The 26,153-nt window shown below is 46.0% G+C and overlaps 1 protein-coding gene across 1 annotated transcript in view; it reads right to left on the bottom strand.

Moving 5' to 3' along the window:
• Positions 1 to 24,216, bottom strand: part of LOC116511624 (beta-parvin) — a 61,488-nt gene extending 37,272 nt beyond the window's left edge. The window contains exon 1 of the mRNA XM_032221771.1: positions 23,668 to 24,216. Coding sequence (XP_032077662.1) covers positions 23,668 to 23,779 — 112 coding nt within the window. The 5' untranslated portion in view covers positions 23,780 to 24,216. The remainder of the gene's footprint in view (positions 1 to 23,667) is intronic.
• Positions 24,217 to 26,153: the final 1,937 nt, after the last annotated feature.

Genomic DNA, 26,153 nt, shown 5'->3' with positions numbered 1-26,153 from the left:
CGGCGCACGGATGCGTACTAGCATCTGTGCGATGCTCCAGCTGCTCCTGGAGGATCGCGCAGGTGCTGTATGCGTCCTGCGCATGCGTGGAAGCACAGAACTCGTCAAAACCGGGTAAGGAGTGTGGGCGGGCGGGTGGCCCTTCGCTGTTCCCGGAAGTTACTTACTTCTGGGTTTGCCGACCAACCGGTTCGCAGGGACCGCCGCGAGCCGGTTGAAACCCACCCCTGCCCGGCATGCACAAAATCCCTCCCCAGGCTCCAGAGGCTTTCCTGAAGCCTGAGGACGCCAAAAATGGGCTCCGCAGGTCCTCTGGAAGGGTGAAAATCCGCTCGCCAGCCAGTGGTGGGTTCTGGATTCCGTTCAAACTGGTATGGTTGGAACAACCCCGGCATCACCCAAGTGGACGTGCGCGGCACGCACATGCGTCGTTCTTGCCTGCAACGCTTCCGCAAGCCTCCGCGACACTCCAGTTGCTCAGCGGAGCGTCACACAGGCACCGTACGGGCGAAAAGCACAGGTAAGGAGCGCGGACGGGCGGGTGGACCCTCCGGAGCACCGTACCGGAACTGTACCCGGTGCTCTGGGCAGGATCCGGTACACCCGTACCGGGGCGTGCCGCCTGCAACCCACCATTGTCGCCAGCGCACACATGCGCACCAGAGCTGACATGTGCCACTGGTGGCAACATGCCATAGGTTTGCCATCACGGTTCTATAAGGTCCCACTAACATGACACTTTGGAGAAAAAAGCTAAAGAATAGCTGAAAATAAGAAAATAATGCAAAACCTTAAGAATAACGCAAAGCTTTGAGAAACCTATTCAGTTACTTTTAAATTTGAATAGAATAGAGCTGGAAGGGACCTTGGAGGTCTTATAGTCCAGCCCCTTGCTCAAGCAGGAGACCCTGTAGTATTTCAGACAAGTGGCTGTCTAGTCTCTTCTTAAAAACCTCCAATGATGAAGCACCCCCAACTTTCGAAGGCAACTTCTGTTCCACTGGTTAATTGTTCTCACTGTTAGGAAGTTTCTCCTTAATTCCAAGTTGCTTCTCTTCTGGGTTAGTTTCCCTCCATTCTTTCTTATCCTGCCCTCTGGTGCTTTGGAAAATAAGTTGACCCCCTCTTCTTTGTGGCAGCCCCTCAAATACTGGGAAACTATTATGTCACCCCTAGTCCTTCTTTTCTCTAGACTAGCCAAACCCAAATTTTGCAACCATTGTTCATGCTTTAGTCTCCAGGCCTTTTAATCATCTTCTCTGTGACTTTTTCCAAAGTCTCAACAATATCTCAATCAATGAAAACATTCCAAAATGTTGTTTAACATTTTTGCTACCCCATATTTCTGCTCTATCTTTGAAACATTCCACTGCATCCCAACACTTCTGCTTATTGTTCTTTGGAATCCTTTCCTGCGGCCCAAGCCTGCTGCAGGCTGACCAAATTGTTATTATTATTAAAGGTTTCACCTGTAGAAAAATATTGGTTTTAAAATTCATGATGTGTCAGAAAAAAATGGAATTCACAATGTCAAATAGAATTATGCCAACCCCTGGTGCTAATAACTTCAGGAATGCTGAAGAACAAATATCTACATTGATTTAAATAAAGAGGCTTGTTTTAAAATGTAAAGCTTGTTTAGAGGCACACAGTGGGTCAGTGGCTAAGACGCTGAGCTTGTCGATCAGAAAAGTAGGCAGTTCGTCGGTTCGAATCCCTAGCGCCACATAATGGAGTGAGCTCCCGTTAGTTGTCACAGCTTCTGCCAACCTAGCAGTTCAAAAGCATGTAAAAATGCAAGTAGAAATATAGGGACCACCTTTGGTGGGAAGGTAACAGCGTTCCGTGGGCCTTCGGCATTTAATCATGCCGGCCACATGACCACAGAGTCATCTTCGGAGAGCACTGGCTCTTCGGCTTTGAAACAGAGAGGAGCACCGCCCCCTAGAGTAGGGAACGACTAGTAAATATGTGCAAGGGGAACCTTTACCTTAAAGCTTGTTTAATCTAAACTCAACTCTCTGGAGTCCATGAAGTCCTCCTTTACGGAGGTTTTGGGACAATACAACAGAAATTATTTGAGCTACTTTTTTCTAGGATGAGTTTTCAGCTGAGATTTTTTTTTCTTTTAGTCTCCTTCCCTAAAATTTGCCAGTGATATTCTGTCCAAGCTCTAACCATACCCATACCTGCTTAATGTTTCATTTCAGATAGGTTGCTGCTTCCTGCGCTATGTCGGCATAAGTACAACAAACATCATTTGAGATAAGGAGAGGAAAAAAGAAAAGAAAATGATTGCGCCAAATTATTTCCCACTTTGTCAGGTTATTTTAAGTGTGTAAGCGGTGTGTGTAAGATACATTTGGAAAAAGTCAAGATGGTGGCCACAACAGAGGGATCAAAGCTCTGTGTTGTCACACACAAAAATAGAGGTACAGCTTTGAACCAATGATGGGATTTGTATATTTTTACTACCGGTTCTGTGGGCGTGGCTTTGTGGGCGTGGTGTGGCTTTGTGGGTGTGGGTTTGTGGGTGTGGCTTTGTGGGTGTGGCAGGGGAAGGATACTGCAAAATCCCCATTCCCTCCCCACCCCACTAACTTGCTTTCCAGCTCCGGTCTCCTGTTCAGGGCAACAAAAGAAGATCAGCTGGGAGGCAGCTGGGGCGGGGCCAGCCTGTTTACCGATTCTCCAAACTACTCAAAATTTCTGCTGCTGGTTCTCCAGAACTTGTCAGAACTGACTGAATACCACCTCTGCTTTGATCCTATTGTGGCCACTATCTTAACTTTCTTGACCATACCCACACACACACCAGCTGTGCGCAGATGAAATTATTTTAATACTCTTAAAGTATTCGATTTATAATGCTGATTTAATTGATTATAGACTATCCTTCTACTTATTTATTTGATAAATAATACAAGGTGGTGAGTATGTCCAATCTTACTCCTCCTGTTTTTCTCAAAACAACAATCCTGTGAGGTGGATTGGACAGAGTGAGTGAATGACTAGCCCAAAGCTAGTTTTCATGCCTAAGGCGGGACTAGAACTCATTCTTTCCTGGCGATTGGTCCAAATTCACCCAGCCAGCTTTCACGCCTAAGCGGGACAAAAATTCACCATCTCCTGGTTTCTCCTGGTGTAAGACCAAACTAGTTAATGGTTTATATTGTGCAGATCGAGTATTTTTAAGTTAAATGGTGATGTTTAGTTTTCATTTAAGAGAACTAATGAGAAACATAAATGAGTAACATAATAATAATGCTAAAAAAACCCTAATTCTGACTTTTCAGATGACATGTTTGCTTTCTTGGATTTTAGTAATTCCATGTTAGCCATTAATTTATGTTACATGTCTTTGATCCTGCTTGGTTCATAATCTTTTCTAATTCTTTTTTCATTAAAAAAAAAAGCAACTGGTGCTTTTGAGAGGCCCCCTAAGCCAAAGGTGACACAGGTCTATTGTCTGCAAATTCAACGGGGATTTTTCTTATCTCCCTTTCAGGAAAAGGAAAGGATAAAAGGGCAAAAATGAAGTTTCCTATCTGGAAATGATGCTCACTCTGCAAAGAATGCTTTTGATAAACAGTCTATCTGGAATAGGCCAAACAATCCTGGACAGGGGAAGGGGAAGGGGAATTTTGCACCTACTTAAAAAAAGACAAAGGAACTCGCTAATTCTTTTCTTGGTATTTTAATTCAATCACCTAAGACTGTGATGGCAAACCTATGGCACATCGGTCACAGGTGGCATGCAGAGCCCACTAATGCGCCATCCCCAGCAGCTCTTCTAGCTTCTGGCACACACATGCACGCCAGCCAGCTGGTCTTCACCGGAGCACCGGAAAATAGCCAAAAAACAGACCATTTTGGGGTTGTTTTCAGGCCATTTTTGGGCTGTTCTCAGGCTGTTTTTAGGGCCAATAAACAGCTTGAAAATGGCCCAAAAAACAGGCATGCATGCGCCAGCCAGCCAGCTTTTAGATTTCCGGTGCTCTGGCACACCCGAAGACCAGCTGGCCGGCACGCATGCGCATGTTGGAAACCAAAAGACCAGCTACCGGCACGCACATGTTGGTCTTCTGGTTTCCGGTGCTCCAGCGTGCACACATGCATGCACATGCACGGCCAGGGGTGGGTTCCTGCCAATTCTAACCTCTTCTATAGAAAAGGTTCCACAAATCTGCAGTGCCGTTTAGAACCTGTTCCAGCTCCCTCCCCCTGCCCGTCTGCATATCATCAAGATGAAGAGCGAGAGGAGGAATTCTGGGAGTTGAAGTCTACAAGTCTTAAAGCTATCAAGTTTGAACACCCCTGGGGGATTTTTTCTAAAGGGTTAGGGGTGCAACTTGACAGCTTTAACTTGACAGCTTTAAAACTTGTGTGCTTCAAATGCCAGAGTTCCTGAGCCAACATTTTGGTTGCTAAGCAAGAGCGTTGTTAAGTGAGTTTCACCACATTTTACAAATTGGTCACACCTACCCAGTCACATGACTGCCAAGCCACTCCCACTCGGTCACATGGCTAGCAAGTCACTCCCACCCAGTCACATGGCTGGCAAGCCACTCCTACCCGGTCACATGGCTGGCAAGCCACTCCCTCAAAGCAGACCACACCTACAGAAGAGGTTCTAAAAAGTTTTGAAACCCACCACGGATGCATGCACATTCAAGTTTGAGCACTCGATGCCAAAAAGGTTCTTCATCACTGACCTAAGAGAACCTTTAAAAAAATCAATCTGTCCAATAAGATGAGTAAGTTGTAAGACAGGGCAAATGCTGAGAAATTCCTGAAAAACTCTTCTATTGGGAAAAGGCTGAAAATTCTAATAATGGTTATTTTATTCAGACTTGGAGAATTGGCCAAACATAACACCTTCCTGAACTTTTTTGTAGCGTGCCAAAGGTTCCTGAAATCCTTATACTTCTGGCCATAAGAGATGTACTTGAAAGAAACAGATCAGAAGGAATATGATAGCGCTTTTTTAATTACTGTAATACATTTTAAGAAGAGGCTTTCGTGAGCTCGTAAAATTGTCTGCCTTTTCGTAATGTGTTAGTTGGAAATGGTGCCACCAGGCCTGCTTCCCCCCCCCCCCAACAACACAACTCTCTTCCTACAAGTTCCACAACTCAAAGAAATAGGACACACATTCTGAACTGCTTTTTGTTTGCTTTGCTGAAGTCCAAATCGGAGGTACGGGAAGGAACAGAAAACATGCCACCACTTCTGAACTGGATTTGGTTCATGCCTCCAACATTAGCTAAGGTCACAAATGGGCAAATGGAGAACAAATGCAACTCCACTTCTGTTCCTTGGCTGACAGTTGTCCTATGTAAATTAGGTGTGACACCTTTGTATGGATACTCAGTCTGAAGGCCAGAAGATTTTACAAAGAGCAACCTTTTCAGGCAACTAAATTAAAATGGCCTTATTCTAAAGGGAGACGTCTTTCATTACATTAGTATTCTGCTTCTGAGACTAAAACTCTCTCCAGGTGGATAGCAGGGTAGGAAGTTAGCACCCACCCATCTCTTTCCAAATTCTGTCCTCTGTCCCTCTAATTCTTCTAGTAATGCATCGCCTCCCCCAAATTACACACAAAAGAAGGGAGGGAGTGCTTGAGTCTCAAGCCAGATTCAGTTCTTCTGTCTGTGTGTGGGAGGGAGGGGAGTTGGACTCTTTTGAAAGTAAGCAGAGGTACATAATTCTATTGACTTAATTAGACATTTCTCTCCAAGTTCAAGAGTGGAAAATCCAACAGTTCAATGAGATCATTATTATGTAGCCCAAACTGCACAATTGAATCAAGAGTGCAAAGCCTGAAAATGGGCTCACTCTGTACAGCACAAAGTACCTAAAAAGTAGGAACCCAAATTTTGCTGAGTTTGCTTGCTTGCTTGCTAAGTAATTAAGTAAGCACGTAAGTAAGTAAGTAAGTAAGTAAGTAAGTAAAATAACAGCCAACGTTATATTTTTAAAAAGTTTTTTTAAAATTTTAGTCTCATACCAGGGGTGGGTTTCTCACCCCGTTCCAACTGGTTCGGTTGGAACGGGGTCGGCGGCGTTCTCGTGCACACGCGCGGTGCACGCATGCGTACTAGCATCTGCGCGACGCTCCAGCTGCTCCTGGACAATCGCGCAGGCGCTGTATGCGTCCTGCGCATGCGTGGAAGCGCAGAACTCATCAAAAACGGGTAAGGACTGCGGGCGGGCGGGCGCGCCCTTCGCCGTTCCCAGAAGTTACTTACTTCCGGGTTCGGCGACCAACCGGTTCGCAGGGACCGCCGCGAACCGGTTGAAACCCACCCCTGTCTCATACATACATTTACAGGTATATATTCTCATAGTTATTATTCTTATTATATTTTAACCCTTTTAAGCATTCATTTTTCCATATAAAACATTAAAATATATAATCAAGACTGCTTTGCTTACCATCCCAATACACCTATTTTATTTAACACCACCCTACTTTTCTTTCCTTTTCTCCCTCCCTTCTCTACTTCCTTCTTTCCTCTTCTCCTTTCCCTTTCCTTCTTCCCCTTCCTCTCCCCTACTCCTCTCCTCCTCTTCCCCTTCATACACTCTCTCTTCCTCTTCCTATCCCTCCCAGTCTTCCTCTCCTTTCCTCTTTCTTCTTTCCCTCTCCTTTCCTCTCTTCTTCTCTTCCTTTCCTCTTCTGTGGCAGCCAAAAACATTTTCATGCTCTCTAATTCAGGGGTCCCCAACAGAGGTGGTATTCAACTGGTAGTGGAAATCACAGGTGGGCTCTATGCCATCCTATTTAGGCACGTTTTCAAGCTCCGCGCATGCGTACAAGCTGCGTGCGTGATGAAAGCACATGCACAGAAGACAGGGCGCATGTGTGGCTGGAGCGTGTGCACTCACATTTGCAAACCAGTAGGGAAAGTAAGTTAATATCACCCTTGGTCCCCAAATCCTGGTCTGTGGATTGGAACCGGGCCACAGCATGCCGCAACCGGGCCACCAACAAGCGAAGCCCTATCCATGGGATGCAGGCAGCATACAAAGCCACAGCCCTTCCAGTCTGCGGATAAACCTTTCTCCATGGAACCGATCCCTGGTGCCCCAAAGGTTGGAGGCCGCTTCTCTAATTCATCAATGAAAATCCTTCCATTCATGCAAAGGACCCCCAGTTCACTCAAAGCAGGGGTGAAATTCAGCAGGTTCGCATCGGTTCAGGCAAACCCGTAGCGGAAATTTTGATTAGTTCAAAGATCCAGCAAATACCACCTCTAGCTGGCCCCAGGGTGGGGTGGGAATGAAGACTTTGCAATATCCTTCCCCTGAAATGGGGAGGGAATGGGGGTTTTGCAGTATCCTTCCCCTGTCACGCCCACCACGCCATGCCCACAGAACCGATAGTGGAAAAAATTGAATTTCACCACTGACTCAAAGCCTTCTGCTTGATGGCCAAAGCAAAAAATCTCGGTCCATCCGGGAAACAGTTTTCAAGTGGACAATACCATATGCTTGTAGTCTCTGCTGGGTAAAATACCAGCGACGATGCTTTCCAGGCAACTATGCAAAAGACATTTAAGGGAGGGATGGCGAAACAATTTTCCCAATGGGCATGGGCCAGCCATACGGTAAGTGGCCACAAGAAACAAACACATAAATGTAACATGGGGAAAGAGAGACAAAAGAGAGCAGCTGGCCACAGTCCTTCAACATTGCTGAATGCAAAAGACTGATAGGGTTATCCAAACAATCTATTGAAAAGTGATTGAAAAGATTCAGAAAAAAAGACATACCATATTTTTCGGAGGAGGAGGAGGAGGAGGAGGAGGAGAACAACAACAACAACAACAACAACAACAACAACTCTGTTAACCATCTATTACCTTTAAAGCCCTACATGAAAGAGCCAAGGTGGCGCAGTGGTTAAATGCAGCACTGCAGGCTACTGCTAGATCAGCAGGTCAGCGGTTCAAATCTCACCGGCTCAGGGTTGACTCAGCCTTCCATCCTTCCGAGGTGGGTAAAATGAGGACCCAGATTGTTGGGGGCAATATGCTGACTCTCTGTAAACCGCTTAGAGAGGCCTGAAAGGCCTATGAAGCGGTATATAAGTCTACTGCTATTGCTATTGCTACATGGCTTAGGATCTGGGTACCTACGGGACCATCTTCTGCCACATACCTCCCTTAGACCAATAAGATCGCACATGATGGGCCTTCTCCGGGTGCTTTCAGCGGGTCAATGCCAGCTGGCGACGCCTAGGAGTAGGGCCTTCTCTGTTGCTGCTCTGGCCCTATGGAATGAGCTGCCCACGGAAATCCGGGCCCTACCCACTCTCATGGCCTTTCGCAAAGCCATTAAAACCTGGCTTTTCCGGCAGGCCTGGGGCTGTTGACCCCTTGATGGTGGTCCAGCCCCATCTGATTGGGTGTCTGTTGTGTTCCTTTTTAACTTGTTGTGTCTCGTTGTTTTAATAATTCTTTTTAATTCTATTTTTCATTTCTGTAAGCCGCCCGGAGTCCTCCGGGATTGGGCGGCATAGAAATTCAATAAATGAAATGAAATGTTGCTGTACTTAACATGTAGAAAATCCACAAACGGCTTCCATTAACACCTCCCAACATTTTAAAGCCCTCCCCCAGAAGCTCTTCACCACCTCTTGGCTCAAATTCTGAGCAAATGTTGACTACACCATCTAGGTGTGCTCGAGAGCTTCTGCCTTCCCAGATGGAATATTCTAAACTGGTGTCCTTCTCCACAGGATCAGCTGGATTACCAGCAAAGCAGCCATCAGCTCCTTGCTGTCTGGGTAAAGGAGGGTAGAGAAACCCACTAAAAGGGGGAAATTATGATGCTCGTGTCTCCAGGCCCAAATAGCAAGACGAAAGAGACACCTGAACAACCAACGTCCTGGGTGTTTCATGCAAACGGGGAAAGCGTGCCTCCTCTATCAGTGGTTTGTAAAGCCTTTCCCCATCTCTTACCATTGTAGAAACTTAACACCCACCCCCAGTAGCGGGTTTCAAAAAATTTTAGAACCTCTTCTGTAGGTGTGGCCTGCTTTGTGGGAGTGGCTTGCCGGCCATGTGACCGGGTGGGAGTGGCTTGCCAGCCACGTGGGCGAGGCCAACTTGTAAAATGTGGTGAAACTCACTTAACAATGCTCTTGCATAGCAACCAAAATGTTGGCTCAGAAACTCTGGCATTTGAAGCACACAAGTCTTAAAGCTGTCAAGTTACAAGACCCTTGCAACCCCTAATCCTTTAGGGAAAAAAAACCCAGGGGTGTTCAAACTTGACAGCTTTAAGACTTGTGGACTTCAACTCCCAGAATTCCTCCTCTCGCTCTTCATCTTGATGATGGGCGGATGGGCGGGGGGAGAGAGCTGGAACCGGTTCTAAATGGCACGGTAGATTTGTGGAACCTCTTTTATAGAAGAGGTTAGAACTGGCAGGAAGCCACCCCTGCCCACCCCTCTCCTAGAAGAATGAAATATTTTAGGAAACATTAAAAAGGCAGAATATTATATTTCCCTTACGAAGAAATGGAGAAACATGTTTTTAGTGGCAGAAAGCAATCCCCAACTTTCCTTAATATGCCACAGCAGATGTCAGCACTTCAGAGATAAAGAGTTTATTGAAAGAAGCCGAGTATCTAGGTAGCTCTATTCATAGGTAAAGCAAATACTGCAGGCAGAAATCCATTCAAGACAAGATATTTTTGAAACAAAGGCAGAATGGTAGGATTAGCCCTCACTCAAGATCCAAACTAGGACTAAGCCATTAAGCCAACATAGGAATTGCTCAACATCCTTTCAGAAGACAAGCCCCTTCATTGCATCATCTCAGTTGCAGCACCCCCAGCAAACATCAACCAAACCTGGGAGCTCAGACAACCTATACAGCCAACTATGACCCCTGCATAACCCCTAAAGGTAAAGGTTCCTTTCGCACATATGTGCTAGTCATTTCCGACTCTAGGTGGCAGTGCTCATCTCCATTTCAAAGCCAAAGAGCCCGCGCTGTCCAAAGACGTCTCCGTGGTCATGTGGCCGGCATGACTAAATGCCGAAGGTGCACGGAACGCTGTCACCTTCCCACCAAAGGTGGTGCCTATTTTTCTACTTGCATTTTTACATGCTTTCGAACTGCTAGGTTGGCAGAAGCTGGGACAAGTAACGGGAGCTCATCCCATTATTCGGCACTAGGGATTCGAAACACTGAACTGCCCACCCTTCGATTGACAAGCTCAGCATCTTAGCCACTGAGCCACCTTACATAGCCTCTACAGCCAATAGAATACATGTTCTTCCACAGCAACAGGAAGCTCAACTGCAACGCCCAAGAGAAGGTATAAAAAAATCCCCACTCTCAACTCCATGGGGTCAGCTGCCCAAAGCCACATCTGGTTCTGCTTCATCACTAAACAAGCCATCTTCCCAATCAGCCTTCTTGTTTCCAGTGTCTTTCTCCCAGCTTGGAACTGGACCAGATGAATAGTTCTTCCCACACCATCACCCCAGAGGGGGGTTGCTACCGGTTTGCACCGATTCAGGTGAACCAGTAGTGGAAATTGCAACAGGGTCATCAAACCAGTTGGGACAGCAGGTTCGCCACACCGCTGAACTGGTCGTCACAGATTTTTTTTTTTTTACATTTTTAATGTTCTGCGCATACGCAGACCTATTTACAGACAACTGCGCAGGTGCGCATAAATTGCACGCACACAGAACCGGCAGTAATGCAGGGCAGTAACGCAGAAACCCAGCCCTGCATCACCCCCTGATGTTACCATGGGTAAGAAAGCACATGGCGCGATCCATCAGGGAGGGAAGCCAAATCAGATATCTTCCTTTTACATCTGGATTTGCCCACAAGAGACTTATCTGCATTTGGAGGAAGCATTTCAGATTAAAATCTATCTTCGCATACAGTTATTTCACAACTGGAAAAAAGAACATCACAGATCACACTTTCTGCTCTTTGGAGAGAGGAAGATGAAGGGAAGTGTGGCAGGCAAAGAGGCTGCAATTACTTTTCCTGGTGTCCATCGAGTTAAGAACTAAATCATCCTGAGTATCGGGAATATCGAGTGGAACTTCCTTCCTCCTGGATAAGTCTATCTGGAACTACCGTATTTTTTGGAATATAAGACACACCTTTTTCCCTCAAAAAAAGGGGATGAAAATCTGGGTGTGTCTTATACACTGAATACAGCATTTTTATCCTCCCCAAACCCTCTCCCCTTTGCAAAAATGATTGTGCATAGCCTTTAGGAGGCTTCCAGAGTACTCCTGGGGGCTGGGGAGGGCAAAAATGAGCAAAAAATGGGCTATGAGTATGAATATAATCGTTATTGTCATTGTACTTAAAACAAAATTGGTTTGCATGCCCTTTTTTTAGACAAAAACAGGGTCCGTTTTCGCGAAAAACGGGCCGTTTTTGGGAGGTCTGCAGAGCGCAAAACCTTTTTTTTTTTTTAATTTGCCTCTTCAAAATCTTGGTGCGTCTTATACTCTGGTGCGTCTTATACTCCGAAAAATACGGTAAGCATTTTTCATTTGGCTCTTTTAAAATGAGAATAGCAGAGCAATCCTGGGGAAAGTTAAGTTTCCTCTGGGGATAGGGATGTGATAGTGATCCTACATACACATAAGCATTGCACATGCGCACACACACTTCAGGTAACTTTTTTCCTCTTTGACTCCAGGACATTGGAGGAGCAATATGACTAATTTCTGGTGGTTTTTTTCCCCGTTGAGTTAAGAGCTAAATCATCCAGAGTATCGGAAACACTGAGAGGGACTTCCTTCTGGGGACTCTGTCTGGAACTAAGCATTTTTCACTTGGCCCTTTTAAAATGAGAATAGCAGAGCAATCCTGGGGAACGTCAGTTTCCTCTGTGAATGCTTAACTGATCCTGCATACACATGTATGAAGTTAGCACACACCCCTCTCCTAGGAAAATGAGATATTTTAGGAAATATTAAAAGGGCAGAATATTTCCCCAAAAAGGGAGGCAGAAACTCATCCCCCACACACACCTTTGTCAATGGGCCATTAAGGCCTGAGTCAGTCTATTCTACATAACAAAGATCTACCCCGTTCAGCTTCAGGGTGATGGGATTAAGGCATGGTCCTCAGGACATGATAGGATTAGCCCTCTCTCCATCTCACCACATGGCACCTGGGGAGATTGCATCACCCAGCAAGGCTCAACCAAGCCTGGGACACAGACAGCCTACAAAGTTAGCTAAGACCCCCCCACCCCCTGGGCTTCTGACAGCCAATTGGATACATTTCTTACACAGGAACAGGAAGCTCCAAGGCGGGGCACAAGAGAGGGTATAAAACTCAGGCTCTCTCAGCATCTCTTCCCTTTTTCTTCAAGATCTTCAAGGCATGTGATCCCCTTTTCCCCCCAGGACCTGAAACAATGTGGTCCTGCCCATCATCAATAAATTTTTTCCAAGCAACTTCCATGAATCCAGTGTCTTTTTCCCCACTTGGAACTGAACCCAGAAGGACATTTCTTCCAACAAACATAAGCATTGTGCACACGCACACGCACACGCGCACACATACAGATCCATGTAACTTTCAGGTGACTTTTTCCCTCTTTGAACCAAAGTTGCTGCTGGACCAATGACTAGTAACTAGTTTTTGGGGTTTTTTTAGTTTTTTTTAAACTCACTATTACACTTACCGTATTTTTCGGAGTATAAGATGCACCTTTTTTCCCTCAAAAAAAGAGACTGAAAATCTGGGTGCATCTTATACACTGAATACAGCTTCCCGAAACCCCGCCCCTTCACCAAAATGGCTATGCGGCGCCTCTAGGAAGCTTTTAGACTATCCATGCCCTTTTGTTAATGAAAAATGGGCCCGTTTTTGTGAAAATGGCTGTTTTTTGCTCATTGTTGCCCCCTCCCCCCACAGGAGCACTCTGAAAGCTCCCTGAAGGTTATTCGTGCCTTTGGGGGGGGGGGGAAACGGGCCGTTTTTGGGAGGTTTGCAGAGTGCAAAAACTTTTTTCCCCTCTTCAAACCTTGCTGCGTCTTATACTCCGGTGCATCTTATACTCTGAAAAATACGGTAGATGGCATTTGAACCTGCCATCTCTGAAATGAAGTTTGAAGGAGTGGATTTCAGCAACATACACCAGAAAGCTGCTCTGTTTCCTTTCCCGATGGATTCAATGGCCTAAAAGCCAAGAATGTTCAGATCAGTTTAACCATCAAAACAGCATCGGCTAAAGGAAGTGACCACTGGATTTCCTGACAAATAGACAAGACGCACCGGCCTCCAGTTATTCTCATTTTAGAAGCTAAAAGGCAAGGAGATAAAAATACCCGTCATACTTCCTGAAGTTCTTTGCAACGATTTCTGGGGCATTTTCTGCAAAAGTCCACACAGCAACAAAGTCTCTTTCCCAGGGATGGCGAACCTTTTTGACACTGAGTGCCCATAGTGCGCCCTTGCGCATGCCAAAACTGAAAGGTGTGTAGGTGCATGAATGCATGCATGCTTGGACATGTGCATGCACAGACATGCTTGAACAAATATGTGCACACACAGATATGTGCATGCACATGCACAGACATGCTTGGACGTGTGCATGTGCAGACATGTGCACACACATGCGCAAACATATGTGCAGCAGAGACCTGAAGACCAGCAGGGAGGCAGGAGGCGGGGCATCCCATCACCACAGCGTGGCAAGAGGTAAGATCTTTTTCTTTCGTGAGCTTCTGTTTCGTCGTTTGCAGGGAAACAGAAGCCTGTTAAAAAAAGTGAAGTTCAACCCACATATGTCCTGCCTCAAAGACATGGCAATGTTGTGGAATTTGTTGGTGCCCAACTTCCTCCAGGATGCTCTGAACTTTCCTATTATATCTCCTAGTGAGCCCTCCTCCAATAATATCATGGTCCAGCCATGCTTAGCTCTTTGAGTTCAGTCACATCCCATTGAATATAAAAAGGCTGAAGCCCATAACTAAGCACATGCGCCACGGTGGCGCAGTGGTTAGAGTGCAGTACTGCAGGCTATCTCTGCTGCCTGCCGGCTGCCTGCAATTTGGCAGTTCAAATCTCACCGGGCTCAAGGTTGACTCAGCCTTCCATCCTTCTGAGGTGGGTAAAATGAGGACCCAGATTGTTGGGGGCAATAGGTTGACTCCGTAAAGCACTTAGAGAGGACTGCAAAGCACTGTAAAGTGGTATATAAGTCTAAGTGCTATTGCTATCTTAACTTCACATAAAGCCACTTCATAAAAGTATATCTGTCCTTCCACCACCTGTTTTTTTCTGGACAATAAGCATTTAAGCACTGCAGCCGGGATCCCTATTGCCTTTCACGGTGCATTTTAGTGAAGTCATCTCTGTTTCATTAACCGTATAGCCAACATCTATCCTTTTAGACTAATTGCGTCTGGCTCTGGAACTGTACATATTTTTTTTAGCTTTGTCAGCACCAACCATCCTCAGCACTTGTGAGGATGCTTAGATCTGAAAGAATGAAGTACTGGCCCACGGTGCCTCTGCCAGCGGAAATGGAGCTTGAGAAGGCCGTGTGCGGCTCTCCCAAACTCCGTTTTTGGCTGTGACGGCCTCCTGAAGCGCTCTGCCAATAAAAATGGATCTCCTCAGGGCCACACAGTGCAGAGCACTGCAGGAGGCCGCCGCAGCCGAAAACGAAATCTGGGAGGGATGCCCCTGACACATCAAGCTGGCCACACCCACCCCAGCCACACCCATCCAGCCCCAGAGGTCAAACACCACCCTGATGCGGCCCTCAATGACACCCCTGGTATAAAGAGAGCATACCCAGGCACATGGAGAGATGCAAACTGGCGTTGTCTGTGGGAGCTGTTTTGTTTTTAGCAGCTCCGGACCCGTGGCTGCGTTAAGCTGTCTAAACAGCATCCATCAGCTGTTTGACAGTTTGATTACCTCTCCTTCGGGCATAGAAGGAGGGGTGAGAAGCTGTGTTTGGGAAGTGCTCCATTCAACCTCCCACAGAACATAAATCTGGGGTGTAGAAGGTGTGAGCTGCCCTGTAACTCAGTGAATTCTCCGCGCCAGGGGTTTTTTCTGCCTTTTTGCAGAACGAAGGCACCCATCCACCCTCAGCTCAACGATTGATTTATACCTGATTCCAACATGGGCAGACAGATACCGGAGAACTTCTAATTGTATGTATTACGGACTTTAACTCCATTTTTCTAAAAATTCCTTCTGATAAACGATGTGGCAGAAAGACAAAGACAAAGACGGCGCCGAATAGCTTTGTAGGCGTGGTTCTGCTTTGATGTTACAGATTTTAGCGGAGCTCAAACTATTATAGAGTTCAAGACCATCTAAAGATCATTAAATCAGTAGTGATTTATTAGTAGAGAGATGCAAACATAGTAAGGGCACAATTCACACCATTTCATAGCTTCATACCCTAGCTAGACTTCATAGCTAGGGAGGGGCAGTGCAATTGCAGGCTCAGCTGACTCCAGATCAAACTCAAAATTTCTATACTGTACAGGCAGTCCTTGATTTACATTTAGTTCATTTAGTGACCATTCAAAGTTACAATGGAAAAAGTGTTTTATGACCGTTTTTTCACACTTATGACCCTGCAGCATCTCCATGGTCACGTGACCAAAATTCAGGCACTTGGCAACTGACTCGTATTTTTGACCATTGCAGGGATCCCAGAGTCATGCGTGATTTCCCCCCCTTTTGAGACCTTCTGAGCAGCAAAGTCAATGGGGAATCCAGATTCACTGTGTTACTAATTGAAGAACTGCATTTAAGAAACCTGGTGGGGAAAGTTGTAAAATGGGACCAAACTCACTTCACCAATTTCTCACTTGGCAACATAAGTTTTGGGCTCAGTTGTGGTTGTATGTGCCATTGTAATTTTGAATGGTCACTAAACGGAGTGTTGTAAGTCGAGGACTACCTATATTTTCCAATTTTCTTGGTAGCATTTTCGGAACAATTTATCCTGGCCTCCTCCTCTGTCTTGAACTGAAATGAAAAAGAAAGGATGGTACCAAATCCCCTCAATGTTCTGAGCGAGGCTTCCCGAGAGCATGAAGCAAACTCCTTTTGTCCTGACAAAAACCCTTTTTATTCATTTACTGTGAATTCTGTTCATTCACGTCCAGCAAAGTCTTTCAAGGGAGGATTTACAGTCACAGACCTTATCTGTCTTGGAGAGCTGCCAAGCTCCACTCTTCTTTTATTTCCTCCGTGACCCGTCAAAACCGCGGTCCACAAAAGCGCGATCGACGAAAGCGCGCATTTGACGTCATCACAGCGCGATGAAAAAAATTAAAAATTGAAATAAACATAAAATTAAAGCAAGCCGATTCACATAAACGTAAGGGTTAGGTTTAGGGTTACGTTTAGCGTTAGGTTAAGGGTTAGCGTTAGGTTTAGCGTTAGGTTAACGGTTAGGTTTAGGGTTAGATTTAGGGTTAGGTTAAGGGTTAGGTTTGGGGGGGTTAGGGTTAGGGTTAGGGTTAGGGTTAGGGTTAGGGTCATGCGACAAAGTTGCTCGGTTTCGGACGGACCTGGACTCCAATCCCGCAGAACCAGCTGAGGCACCAAGGGATAATCTGGTAGGACATCACTGGATTGATTTTCAGGCTGTTACCCCTGAGGACGTGGACAAGGCCATGAGAGTTGTAAGTGCCTCCACATGTGTACTGGACCCGTGCCCCTCCTGGCTGGTTGTTAACAGCAGGGAGGTGACACAGGGCTGGATCCAGGCGGTTGTTGCCGCCTCCCTTCGGGAGGGGGTCTTCCCCCCCGCATTAAAGGCGACGGTGGTGAGACCCCTCCTGAAGAAACCATCTTTGGATCCAGCCGTCCTAAACAACTATCGTCCAGTCTCCAACCTCCCCTTTGTGGGGAAGGTTGTTGAGAAGGTGGTGGCCTTTCAGCTCCAGCGGTCCTTGGAGGAAACTAGTTATCTGGATCCCTTCCAGTCTGGTTTCAGGCCTGGCTACAGCACGGAAACCGCTTTGGTCGCGTTGTTCGATGATCTTTGGAGAGCCAGGGATGGAGGTCATGTCTCCATCCTGGTACTCCTTGACCTCTCTGCGGCTTTCGATACCATCGACCATGGTATCCTTCTGCGACGACTGCGGGAGGTGGGGGTGGGAGGCACTGTCTTACGGTGGTTCTCCTCTTACCTCTCGGACAGGTCGCAGTCAGTGTTAGTTGGAGGGCCGAGATCGACCCCTAGGCCCCTATTGTATGGGGTGCCGCAGGGTTCGGTCCTGTCCCCCCTCCTTTTTAATATCTACATGAAACCGCTGGGTGAGATCATTCGACGGCATGGGATAAAATACCACCGGTATGCGGACGATACACAGCTGTATCTGTCCGCCCCGTGCCAACTCAATGAAGCAATGGACGTGATGAGCCAGGGCCTCGAGGCTGTTAGGGACTGGATGAGGGTTAACAAGCTTGTACTCAATCCAGATAAGACCGAGTGGCTGTTGTGCTTCCCTCCCACTAATTGGCCAAGTGTTCCATCTCTCAGGCTGGGGGGTCAAATAGTACGCCCCTCAGATAGGGTTCGCAACTTGGGAGTCCTCCTGGACCCACAGCTGACTCTTGAACACCATTTGTCAGCTGTGACCAGGGGGGCATTTGCCCAGGTTCGCCTGGTGCACCAGTTGCGTCCCTACCTGAACCGGGAGGCTCTCACAACAGTCACTCGTGCCCTTGTGACCTCTAAGCTGGAGTACTGCAATGTGCTCTACATGGGGCTGCCCTTGAAGAGTATTCGGCGACTTCAGCTTGTCCAGAATGCAGCCGCGCGAGCGATTGTGGGTGCGCCTCGATTCACCCACGTAACACCTATCCTCCGCGAGCTGCACTGGCTGCCTGTTGGTCTCCGGATTCGCTTCAAGGTGCTAGTTGTCACCTACAAAGCCCTTCATGGTATTGGATCTGGGTACTTGAGAGACCGCCTACTGCCAATTACCTCCACTAGGCCAATAAGATCCCACAGACTAGGCCTCCTCCGAATTCCATCAGCCGCCCAATGTCGACTGGCGACTAACCGGAGGAGAGCCTTCTCTGTGGCTGCTCCGACCCTGTGGAACGAACTCCCCATGGAGATTCGTACCCTCACCACCCTCCAGGCCTTCCGCATAGCCCTTAAGACCTGGCTGTTCCGACAGGCCTGGGGCTAAAGACTTGCAGCCCCACTCCGAATGGTATGATTGTTGTGTTTTTTAACTGTGTATGCCTTTATATTTTGTAATTTTGTTGTTTTTCCCCTCCCTTGAATTGTGAGCCGCCCTGAGTCCCTTCAGGGAAAAGGGCGGCATACAAATAAAATAAATTCAAATTCAAATTCAAAACCAGCCTAGAGTTTTCCCCCGTTTCTGAGTCCCTGCACCAGGAAAGGGGTCACCCCCAGAAGCTCTCTCTGCATTGCAGCTAGGAAAGGCAGAAATGCTTTGCCAGGGGACGGTCAGAGGATTTGACTGGCCCTGCTTCATTCTAGTCATCTCCACCCCCACGAAGCCATCCAGGAGATGAAATTTTCCCTGCGATAGAAACTGATGCAACACTTGGCCAACCTTGGCAACCTAAACAAGGTGAGATAGGCTTAGTGTTTGGATGGGAGAACACCAGAAAATACCAATAGCAATAACACTTAGATTTATATATCGCAGGGGTGTCAAGCTCAAGGCCCGGGGGCCAGATCCAGGTGGTTAGATCTGACCCACAGGGCCACCTTGGAAACAGCAAAGGACCAGTTCGCAGTGCCTCTGCCAGCAAAAATGGAGCTCAGGAGGCCCTCCTGAACTCCGTTTTCACTGGCAGTGGGTTGCACGAAGCCATCGCAGCCAAAAAAGGGGATTAGGAGCCCTGGCAGAGAGCTCGGGCCACCACAGGGGCCCCTGACACAAGTGACATCGAGCTGGCCACGCCCACCCTGGCCCCCCAAGGTCAGACACAACCCGGATGTGGCCCTCAATGAAATTGAGTTTGACACCCCTGATATACCGCTTCACAGTGCTTTACAGCCTTCTGTAAGGGGTTTACAGAGTCAGCATATTGTGCCCCCAACAATCCAAGTCTTCATTTTACCAAATTCAGTAGGATGGAAGGTGGCGTCAACCTTGAGCCAGTGAGAATCGAACTGCTGGCAGTCGGCAGAAGTAGCCTGCAGTACTCTACCCACTGCACCACCCCTGGCCAAAAGGTTTTTAAAGTAACATCTAATGGAGAGCAGTAGGAAACCACTTCAATATAGTTGTCAAGAAAACTTCACAGGAGAACTTTGCTCCTCCAAATTATGGCTGTCTTTAATATAGGTGGTCCTCAACTTATAACCATGTCCAGATAACGGAATTTCTGTTGTAAGTTGTTGCAGTTGTGAGATGAGTTGGACCTGATTTTATGATAATTTTTATGGCAGTCATTAAATCCCTGTCATTAAATGACTCCAGTTTCCCCAATGGGTGTTATTTTTTTTCTCGTAAGTCGGCAAAAAAAGTCACAAATCGTGATCACGTGACTGCAGGACACTGCAACCAGTTGTAAATGCGAGCCAGTTGGCAAGGGCCAGAATTGCAATCATGTGACCCCCACGGGTGGTGCAACCATTGTTGAGTTCAAATCCTAGCTTGCTTTTTCTGACTTTATAACTTCCAAGTGTTGTTAAATGAACAGTTGCAAATTGAGGAGTAGCTCAATTCAGGCTTTAAAATGTTAACGTTCTGAAAAATATGAATCCATAAATGAAGTCGTCTCTTTTCTTATGTTATCCCCCCATCTCTAAGTCAAGGAAATGAACGCTAATCTGCACATATCTTTCTCGGCTGATCTCGAGATGGGAGACCGCCAGGAAATCTCAGAACTGCAAGTGGAAAAATTATCCTAAAAAAAAGACAAGCCATTTTAAATTTGCTGCTGCGGCTAATGCAACTATCAGGATAAATACATAGATGTATTAAATCTGAACGGAGATCAACTCGTAGCAAGATAAAAAGAATATTCTCAGTGAGCGTACAAGTCTCTAAAAAGCAAAACCAACCACTTTGGGGATCATTTCAGTTTTAGAGAATTTATGTTTACATTCTCATTTTGCAACCTAGTTGATGGCACATCACAAAAAACTCCCAGAGTTTAGTGTAACCCTTTCTACGGCTTGGTGAAACAAAGGCTAGGGATCATCCAGTTCCACTATTGACCTAACTAAATTCACTTAAATTTTGATCATACCACCAGGTGTTGTAAAAACGACCGTCTTTATTTCGTATGCATAAACTCAGGGATCTTAACAACCATCTTGTAGAGTAGGACAGTTACTGATCCTCCATAACAGCAGAGCAAAACTCAAGTGAGATTTTAGCTGGGCCTTTTAGCTGGGCCCTCAATGGGGGGATTCAAATTTTTTTACTACCGGTTCAGTGGGCGTGGCTTGGTGAGTGTGGCATGGCTTGGGGGGCGTGGCAGGGAAAGGATACTGCAAAATCCCCATTTCCTCCCAATCAGCTGGGACTCGGGAGGCAGAGAATAGATGGGGGCAGGGCCAGCCACAGGTGGTATTTACCGGTTCTCTGAACTACTCCAAATTTCTGCTACCGGTCCTCCAGAACTGGTCAGAACCTGCTGAATACCATCTCTGGTCTAAATACTTAAATGCTATTAACTAGGAGACTGAAGTCCCCTCAGGATCATTTTGCATGGATCAAATCGTTATGAAAATTTCCAGCAAGCAACTGGAATTGCAGAGAAGGGAAAACTAATGGAGAAACCAAGCAGGATACTTTTAAGGCTCCAGTCCTATTTGCTTCTATTTCCTTGATGGAATTCACCTGTAGTGAATCCTCGACTTATGACCACAATGGAGCCCAAAATGTCTGTTGCTAAGTGAGACATTCATTAAGTGAGTTTTCCCCCACTTTACCACCTTTCTTGCCACCGTTGTTAAGTGAATCACTACAGTTGATAAGTTAGTGACACGGTTGTTAAATGGATCTAGTTTTTTCATTGACTTTGCTTGTCAGGCAAGCAACACAGGCTCCAGCTGCCTTCACACAACATCCCCAATCCAGAGAAAGAGATATATATGTTACACTTGGCAAGGGGTTGCAGCTGCATTTGCAGGAATTATTGGGGGTCCCAAAAGTAGTTTTTCTTTCCTCAAGAGACAACTGGATTTTCTGCGCTCTCGCTCTCTCTCTTAATATCTTTCCTTTCTTTCCAAGAAGCTTCTTCAGCTCTGACTGGATGATGGGGAAATGGAAGGATTTACACTCCTTGAAGACAGCAGGTCACCTGCATCCTTTTAACATAGGCTGCATAAACAGAGGCAAAGTGTTAATACCACTTTATAGAGCCGAAGTGGCGCAGTGGTTAGGGTGCAGTACTGCAGGCCACTTCAGCTGACTGTTATCTGCAGTTCAGCGGTTCAAATCTCACCGGCTCAAGGTTGACTCAGCCTTCCACCCTTCCGAGGTGGGTGAAATGAGGACCCAGACTGTGGGGGCAATTTGCTGACTCAATTTGCTAAAAATCTGTGAACTGCTTAGAGAGGGCTGCAAGCCCTATGAAGCAGTATATAAGTCTAATTAATAAATAAAATAAATAAAATAAATTTATAATGCCTTGATAAGACCACACTTGGAATACTGCATCCAGTTTTAAAACGATATAAAAAAAAGATGTTGAGACTCTAGAAAGAGTGCAGAGAAGAGCAACAAAGATGATGAGGGGACTGGAGGATAAAATATGGAAGAACAGTTGCAGGAACTGGGTATGTCTAGTTTGATGGGGGAAAAAGACTAGGGAAGACATGATAGCAGTGTTCCAATATCTCAGGGGCTGCCACAAAGAAGAGGGAGACAAACTATTCTCCAAAGCACCTGAGGCCAGGACAAGAAGCAATGGGTGGAAACTAATCAAGGAGAGAAACAACCTGGAATTAAGGAGAAACTTCCTAACAATGAGAATAATTAACCAGTGGAACAGCTTGCCTTCAGTTGTGGGTGCTTCATCATTGGAGGTTTTTAAGAAGAGACTAGACAACCACTTGTGTGAAATGGTATAAGGTCTCCTGCTTGAGCAGGGGGCTGGACTAGAAGACCTCCAAGGTCCCTTCCAGCTCTATTCTATTCAAATTTAAAAGCAACTGAATAGATTTCTCAAGGCTTTGCATTATTTTCTTATTTTCAGCCATTCTTTAGCTTTTTCCTCCAAAAAGTCATGTTAGTGGGACCTCATAGAAAAATTACATTTGAAATAAATTTCCTGACAGTTAGAACAATTAATCAGTGGAATAACTTGCCGCCGGAAGTTGTGAATGCTCCAACACTGGAGGTTTTTAAGAAGATGTTGGATAACCATTTGTTTGAAGTGGTGTAGGGTTTCCTGCTTAAGCAGGAGGTTGGACTACAAAACTTCCAAGGTCCCATCCAACTCTGTTATTCTATTCTATTCTATTCTATTCTATTCTCTATTCTAGTCTATTTTCTAGTTCTATTTTATATTCCATTCTATTCTCTATTCTATTCTATTTTCTAGTCTATATTCTATTCTATGCTATGCTATTTTATTCTCTATTCTATTCTCTATTCTATTCTATTTTCTAGTCTAATCTATTTTATATTCTATTCCCTAGTCTATTCTATTTTTTAGTCTTGTCTATTTTATATTCTATATTCTATATTCTATTCTATTCTCTATTCTATTCTCTATTTATTCTATTCTACTATACTATTCTCTATTCTATTCTCTATTCTATTCTATTCTATTCTCTATTCTATTCTATTTTCTAGTCTAATCTATTTTATATTCTATTCCCTAGTCTATTCTATTTTTTAGTCTTGTCTATTTTATATTCTATATTCTATTCTATTCTCTATTCTATTCTCTATTTATTCTATTCTACTATTCTATTCTCTATTCTATTCTCTATTCTATTCTATTTTCTAGTCTAGTCTAGTTTATATTCTATTCTATTCTCTAGTCTACTATTCTATTCTATTCTCTATTCTATTCTATTTTCTAGTCTTGTCTATTTTATATTCTATATTCTATTCTATTCTATATTTATTATATTCTATTTTCTATATTTATTCTATTCTACTATTCTATTCTCTATTCTATTCTATTCTATTCTATTCTCTATTCTATTCTATTTTCTAGTCTAGTCTAGTTTATATTCTATTCTATTCTCTAGTCTACTATTCTATGCTATTCTATTCTATTCTCTAGTCTACTCTATTTTCTATTCTATTTTCTAGTCTATTCTATTTTCTAGTCTAATCTATTTTATATTCTATTCTATTCTCTAGTCTATTCTATGTGCTAGTCTATTTTCTAGTCTAGTCTATTTTCTATTCTCTATTCTATTCCATTTTCTATTCTATTCTATTCTATTCTATTCTAACAATTTGGGGACCAGGGTGGCGTCCTTTCTCCAAATCCAAATCCATCCACATTTACCCAAATTTTGGGGAAAGCATTAATTCCACCACCAGGTCCCTCCGGAGTTCCGACCCACCGGGGAAACTCTGACTGACGTGGCTCCTAAGCTGCCGGGCTCTCTGCCTTTCGTACAAGCGACGGTTCTCGTTCGAAGCCCGCGGGGAAAGCGGGTGGGGGGCGGACGCGGCCGTCCCTCCCGGCCGCCTCCGGGCTACTCACCCTCCTTGGCTTTCTTTTTCCTGCCCAGCGTCCCTCCGAGCTTCCCCAAGAAAGACTCGTCCTTCCTCATGCGATGGGGCCGCAGGGTGGGCGAGCGCACCGGGGAGGACATCGCGGCCGGGCTAACATGGGCCGCCGAGCGAAGAGAGGGGCTTGCAACGCGCGCCGCCGCCGCCGCGTTTGGAGACCCCCTTTCCTGGCCGCCGCCGCCGCCCCGTCAACGGGCAGGCGAGGCTCAACGCAGGAAAGCCGCCGCGGGATCGCGCTGTCCGGCTCCTTTCACAGCGCCCTGCTACGGCGGGGAAGTCCGCGGGCGGTGAATAAGCCACGGGAGGGGGCTGGACGGAGAGACCAGACCCCGCCAGGAGACCCCGCCGGCAATGGCGCAACGACGGCCGCTCGCCCGGTCCTTTTGCGGCTGCTACGAGGTGCCTCTCTTGTTTTGAGGAGGGGCTGCCCCGCCCCGCCGCTTCCCTTCCAGCCTGCCCCCCGCTCCCCGTTGAAGACTTGACAAAGGTTTCTCCCGGCTTCTTGGCGTCCTTCGAGCTCTCCAAGCTGGGGGGAAACTACTCCGCGTTGCAAAAGGGTTGGGGGCAGAGTAGGGAAGGGAGAGGAAGTTGCTGGAGCCTCTTGGCTGAGCCGAGCCGACCCGGGGGTTGAGGCTGAGCAGGGGACCACTAGGAAATCTCCCCGGTTCCAAGAAAGGAAGGTATTTGTAGCTTGGGGTTGAAACGAGGGATCCTTGGTGCTCTTTTGAGCTTGCTTGCAGACGTTTCATGGCCCAACTAGGCAACATCATCAGTGCTGGAAGGGAGTGGGATTTGTGGAATGGAGGAGGACTGTGCTCTCTGAACTTGGTTTTCTTGCAGACGGTTCATGACCCAACTAGGTAGCATCATCAGTGCTGGAAGGGAGTGGCATTTGTGGAATGGGGGAGGAGGATTGTGCTCTCTGAACTTGGTTTTCTTGCAGACGTTTCATGACCCAACTAGGCAACATCATCAGTGCTAAAAGGGAGTGGGATTTGTGGAATGGAGGAGGATTGTGCTCTCTGAACTTGGTTTTCTTGCAGAGGGTTCATGACCCAACTAGGTAGCATCATCAGTGCTAGGAGGGAGTGGGATTTGTGGAATGGACCACTCCCACGAACCCTTCCGGTGCAAGCCACTAGAATATAAGCAGAGTAAAATCCCATTCCCTACTAGCGCTGATGATGTTACCTAGTTTGGTAACTAGGTCTGCAAGAAAACAAGCTCGGAGAGCACCAAGGACACAAACACACACAGCAAAATCTCCAGGCTGTAGGTTGAGTTTAGGAAGACGAAGGCAGAAATGGGAAACCACTCAGGCCAAGAAAAGATGACTTCATAGGGCATTTGATTTCCGTTATTGTAATATCAGATGTGTCTTTTCATAAAGCATTTTAGCAGAAAAAGAGATGGCTAGACTTTTTTTTTTGGGGGGGGGGGCTGTCATGCGAATAAAATACACCCTCGTGTTTTACATATCAGGACATAGCAAAAACCATCTTTCACAGTTCTCAAATGTAGGTAAATACAACTTCAGATGGGCAACACATGACTCCGTCATGTATTTTACAAAACAAAAGCCAAAATAAAGAAAAAGTTTACCCTTACTGCTTCCCCAGGTATGAAGAGGCCAAGTGGCAGCCAGGTGCTGCTAATCAAATGTCCTTAATCAACTGATCATCAGCAAACGTGGCTACCTCTAGAAAATCTGAAGTTTTTCCGGCGCTCTGGCGCCCACGAAGACCAGCAGGCCAACGCGCATGTGCGTGCCGAAAGCCAGAAGAGCAGCTGGCAACTATGCGTGTGCCCACAACGAGGGCTCTGCTTGCCACCTCCGGCATGCCATAGGTTCCCCATCATGGCTATATACTATCTGGAAGTAATGTAACAGCCCAATTCACCCGCCATACCCATTTACGGAGGGGGGGAAAGACTTGTCTTTAAAAATAGAAATGTTTTTGGGAATCCACTTAATGTTAGAGGAGGTATTCAACACAAAGGAGAAACAAACTATCTGGTTGGAGCTAAATTTCACTCCATCTCATTTTGGCATCTAGCTTGGGATCCTTTCTGGTAAAGATCAGAAAATCCAAAGCGATCCTTGGAAATGACCTGAAAGAAGTTGTCCAGAAGCCATTAGGAGAAAAACAAGAAGCATGTGTTAAATCCAGGAAGTATTACTCAGACTGCTTCTCCCCCCCCCAGCATTTCCTGGGGAGGGAAGAGAAAACACAGAGAAACTTGCTAGATTCTGCTACCTGACCCCGATCCCAATGAAGTTTAGTTCTAGTCATACTGTGAATCACGTCCCTGATCTGGTCTACCTCAGAGGGCTGACAAAATAAGGCTATATAAATAAGTATTTTTAGGCCACGTGACAAACTTTGCCTGGTAATGACATTTTTTGTTCTCAAGCTTTTAAGTAATAAAATGTGTTAATCAGAGCCGTCAAATTCC

The sequence above is a fragment of the Thamnophis elegans genome, chromosome 7, assembly GCF_009769535.1.
Source record: "Thamnophis elegans isolate rThaEle1 chromosome 7, rThaEle1.pri, whole genome shotgun sequence".
Classification (NCBI taxonomy): domain Eukaryota; kingdom Metazoa; phylum Chordata; class Lepidosauria; order Squamata; family Colubridae; genus Thamnophis; species Thamnophis elegans.
The sequence above is the reverse complement of the archived record's forward strand: the minus strand, read 5'-3'. Positions and strand labels throughout refer to the sequence as shown.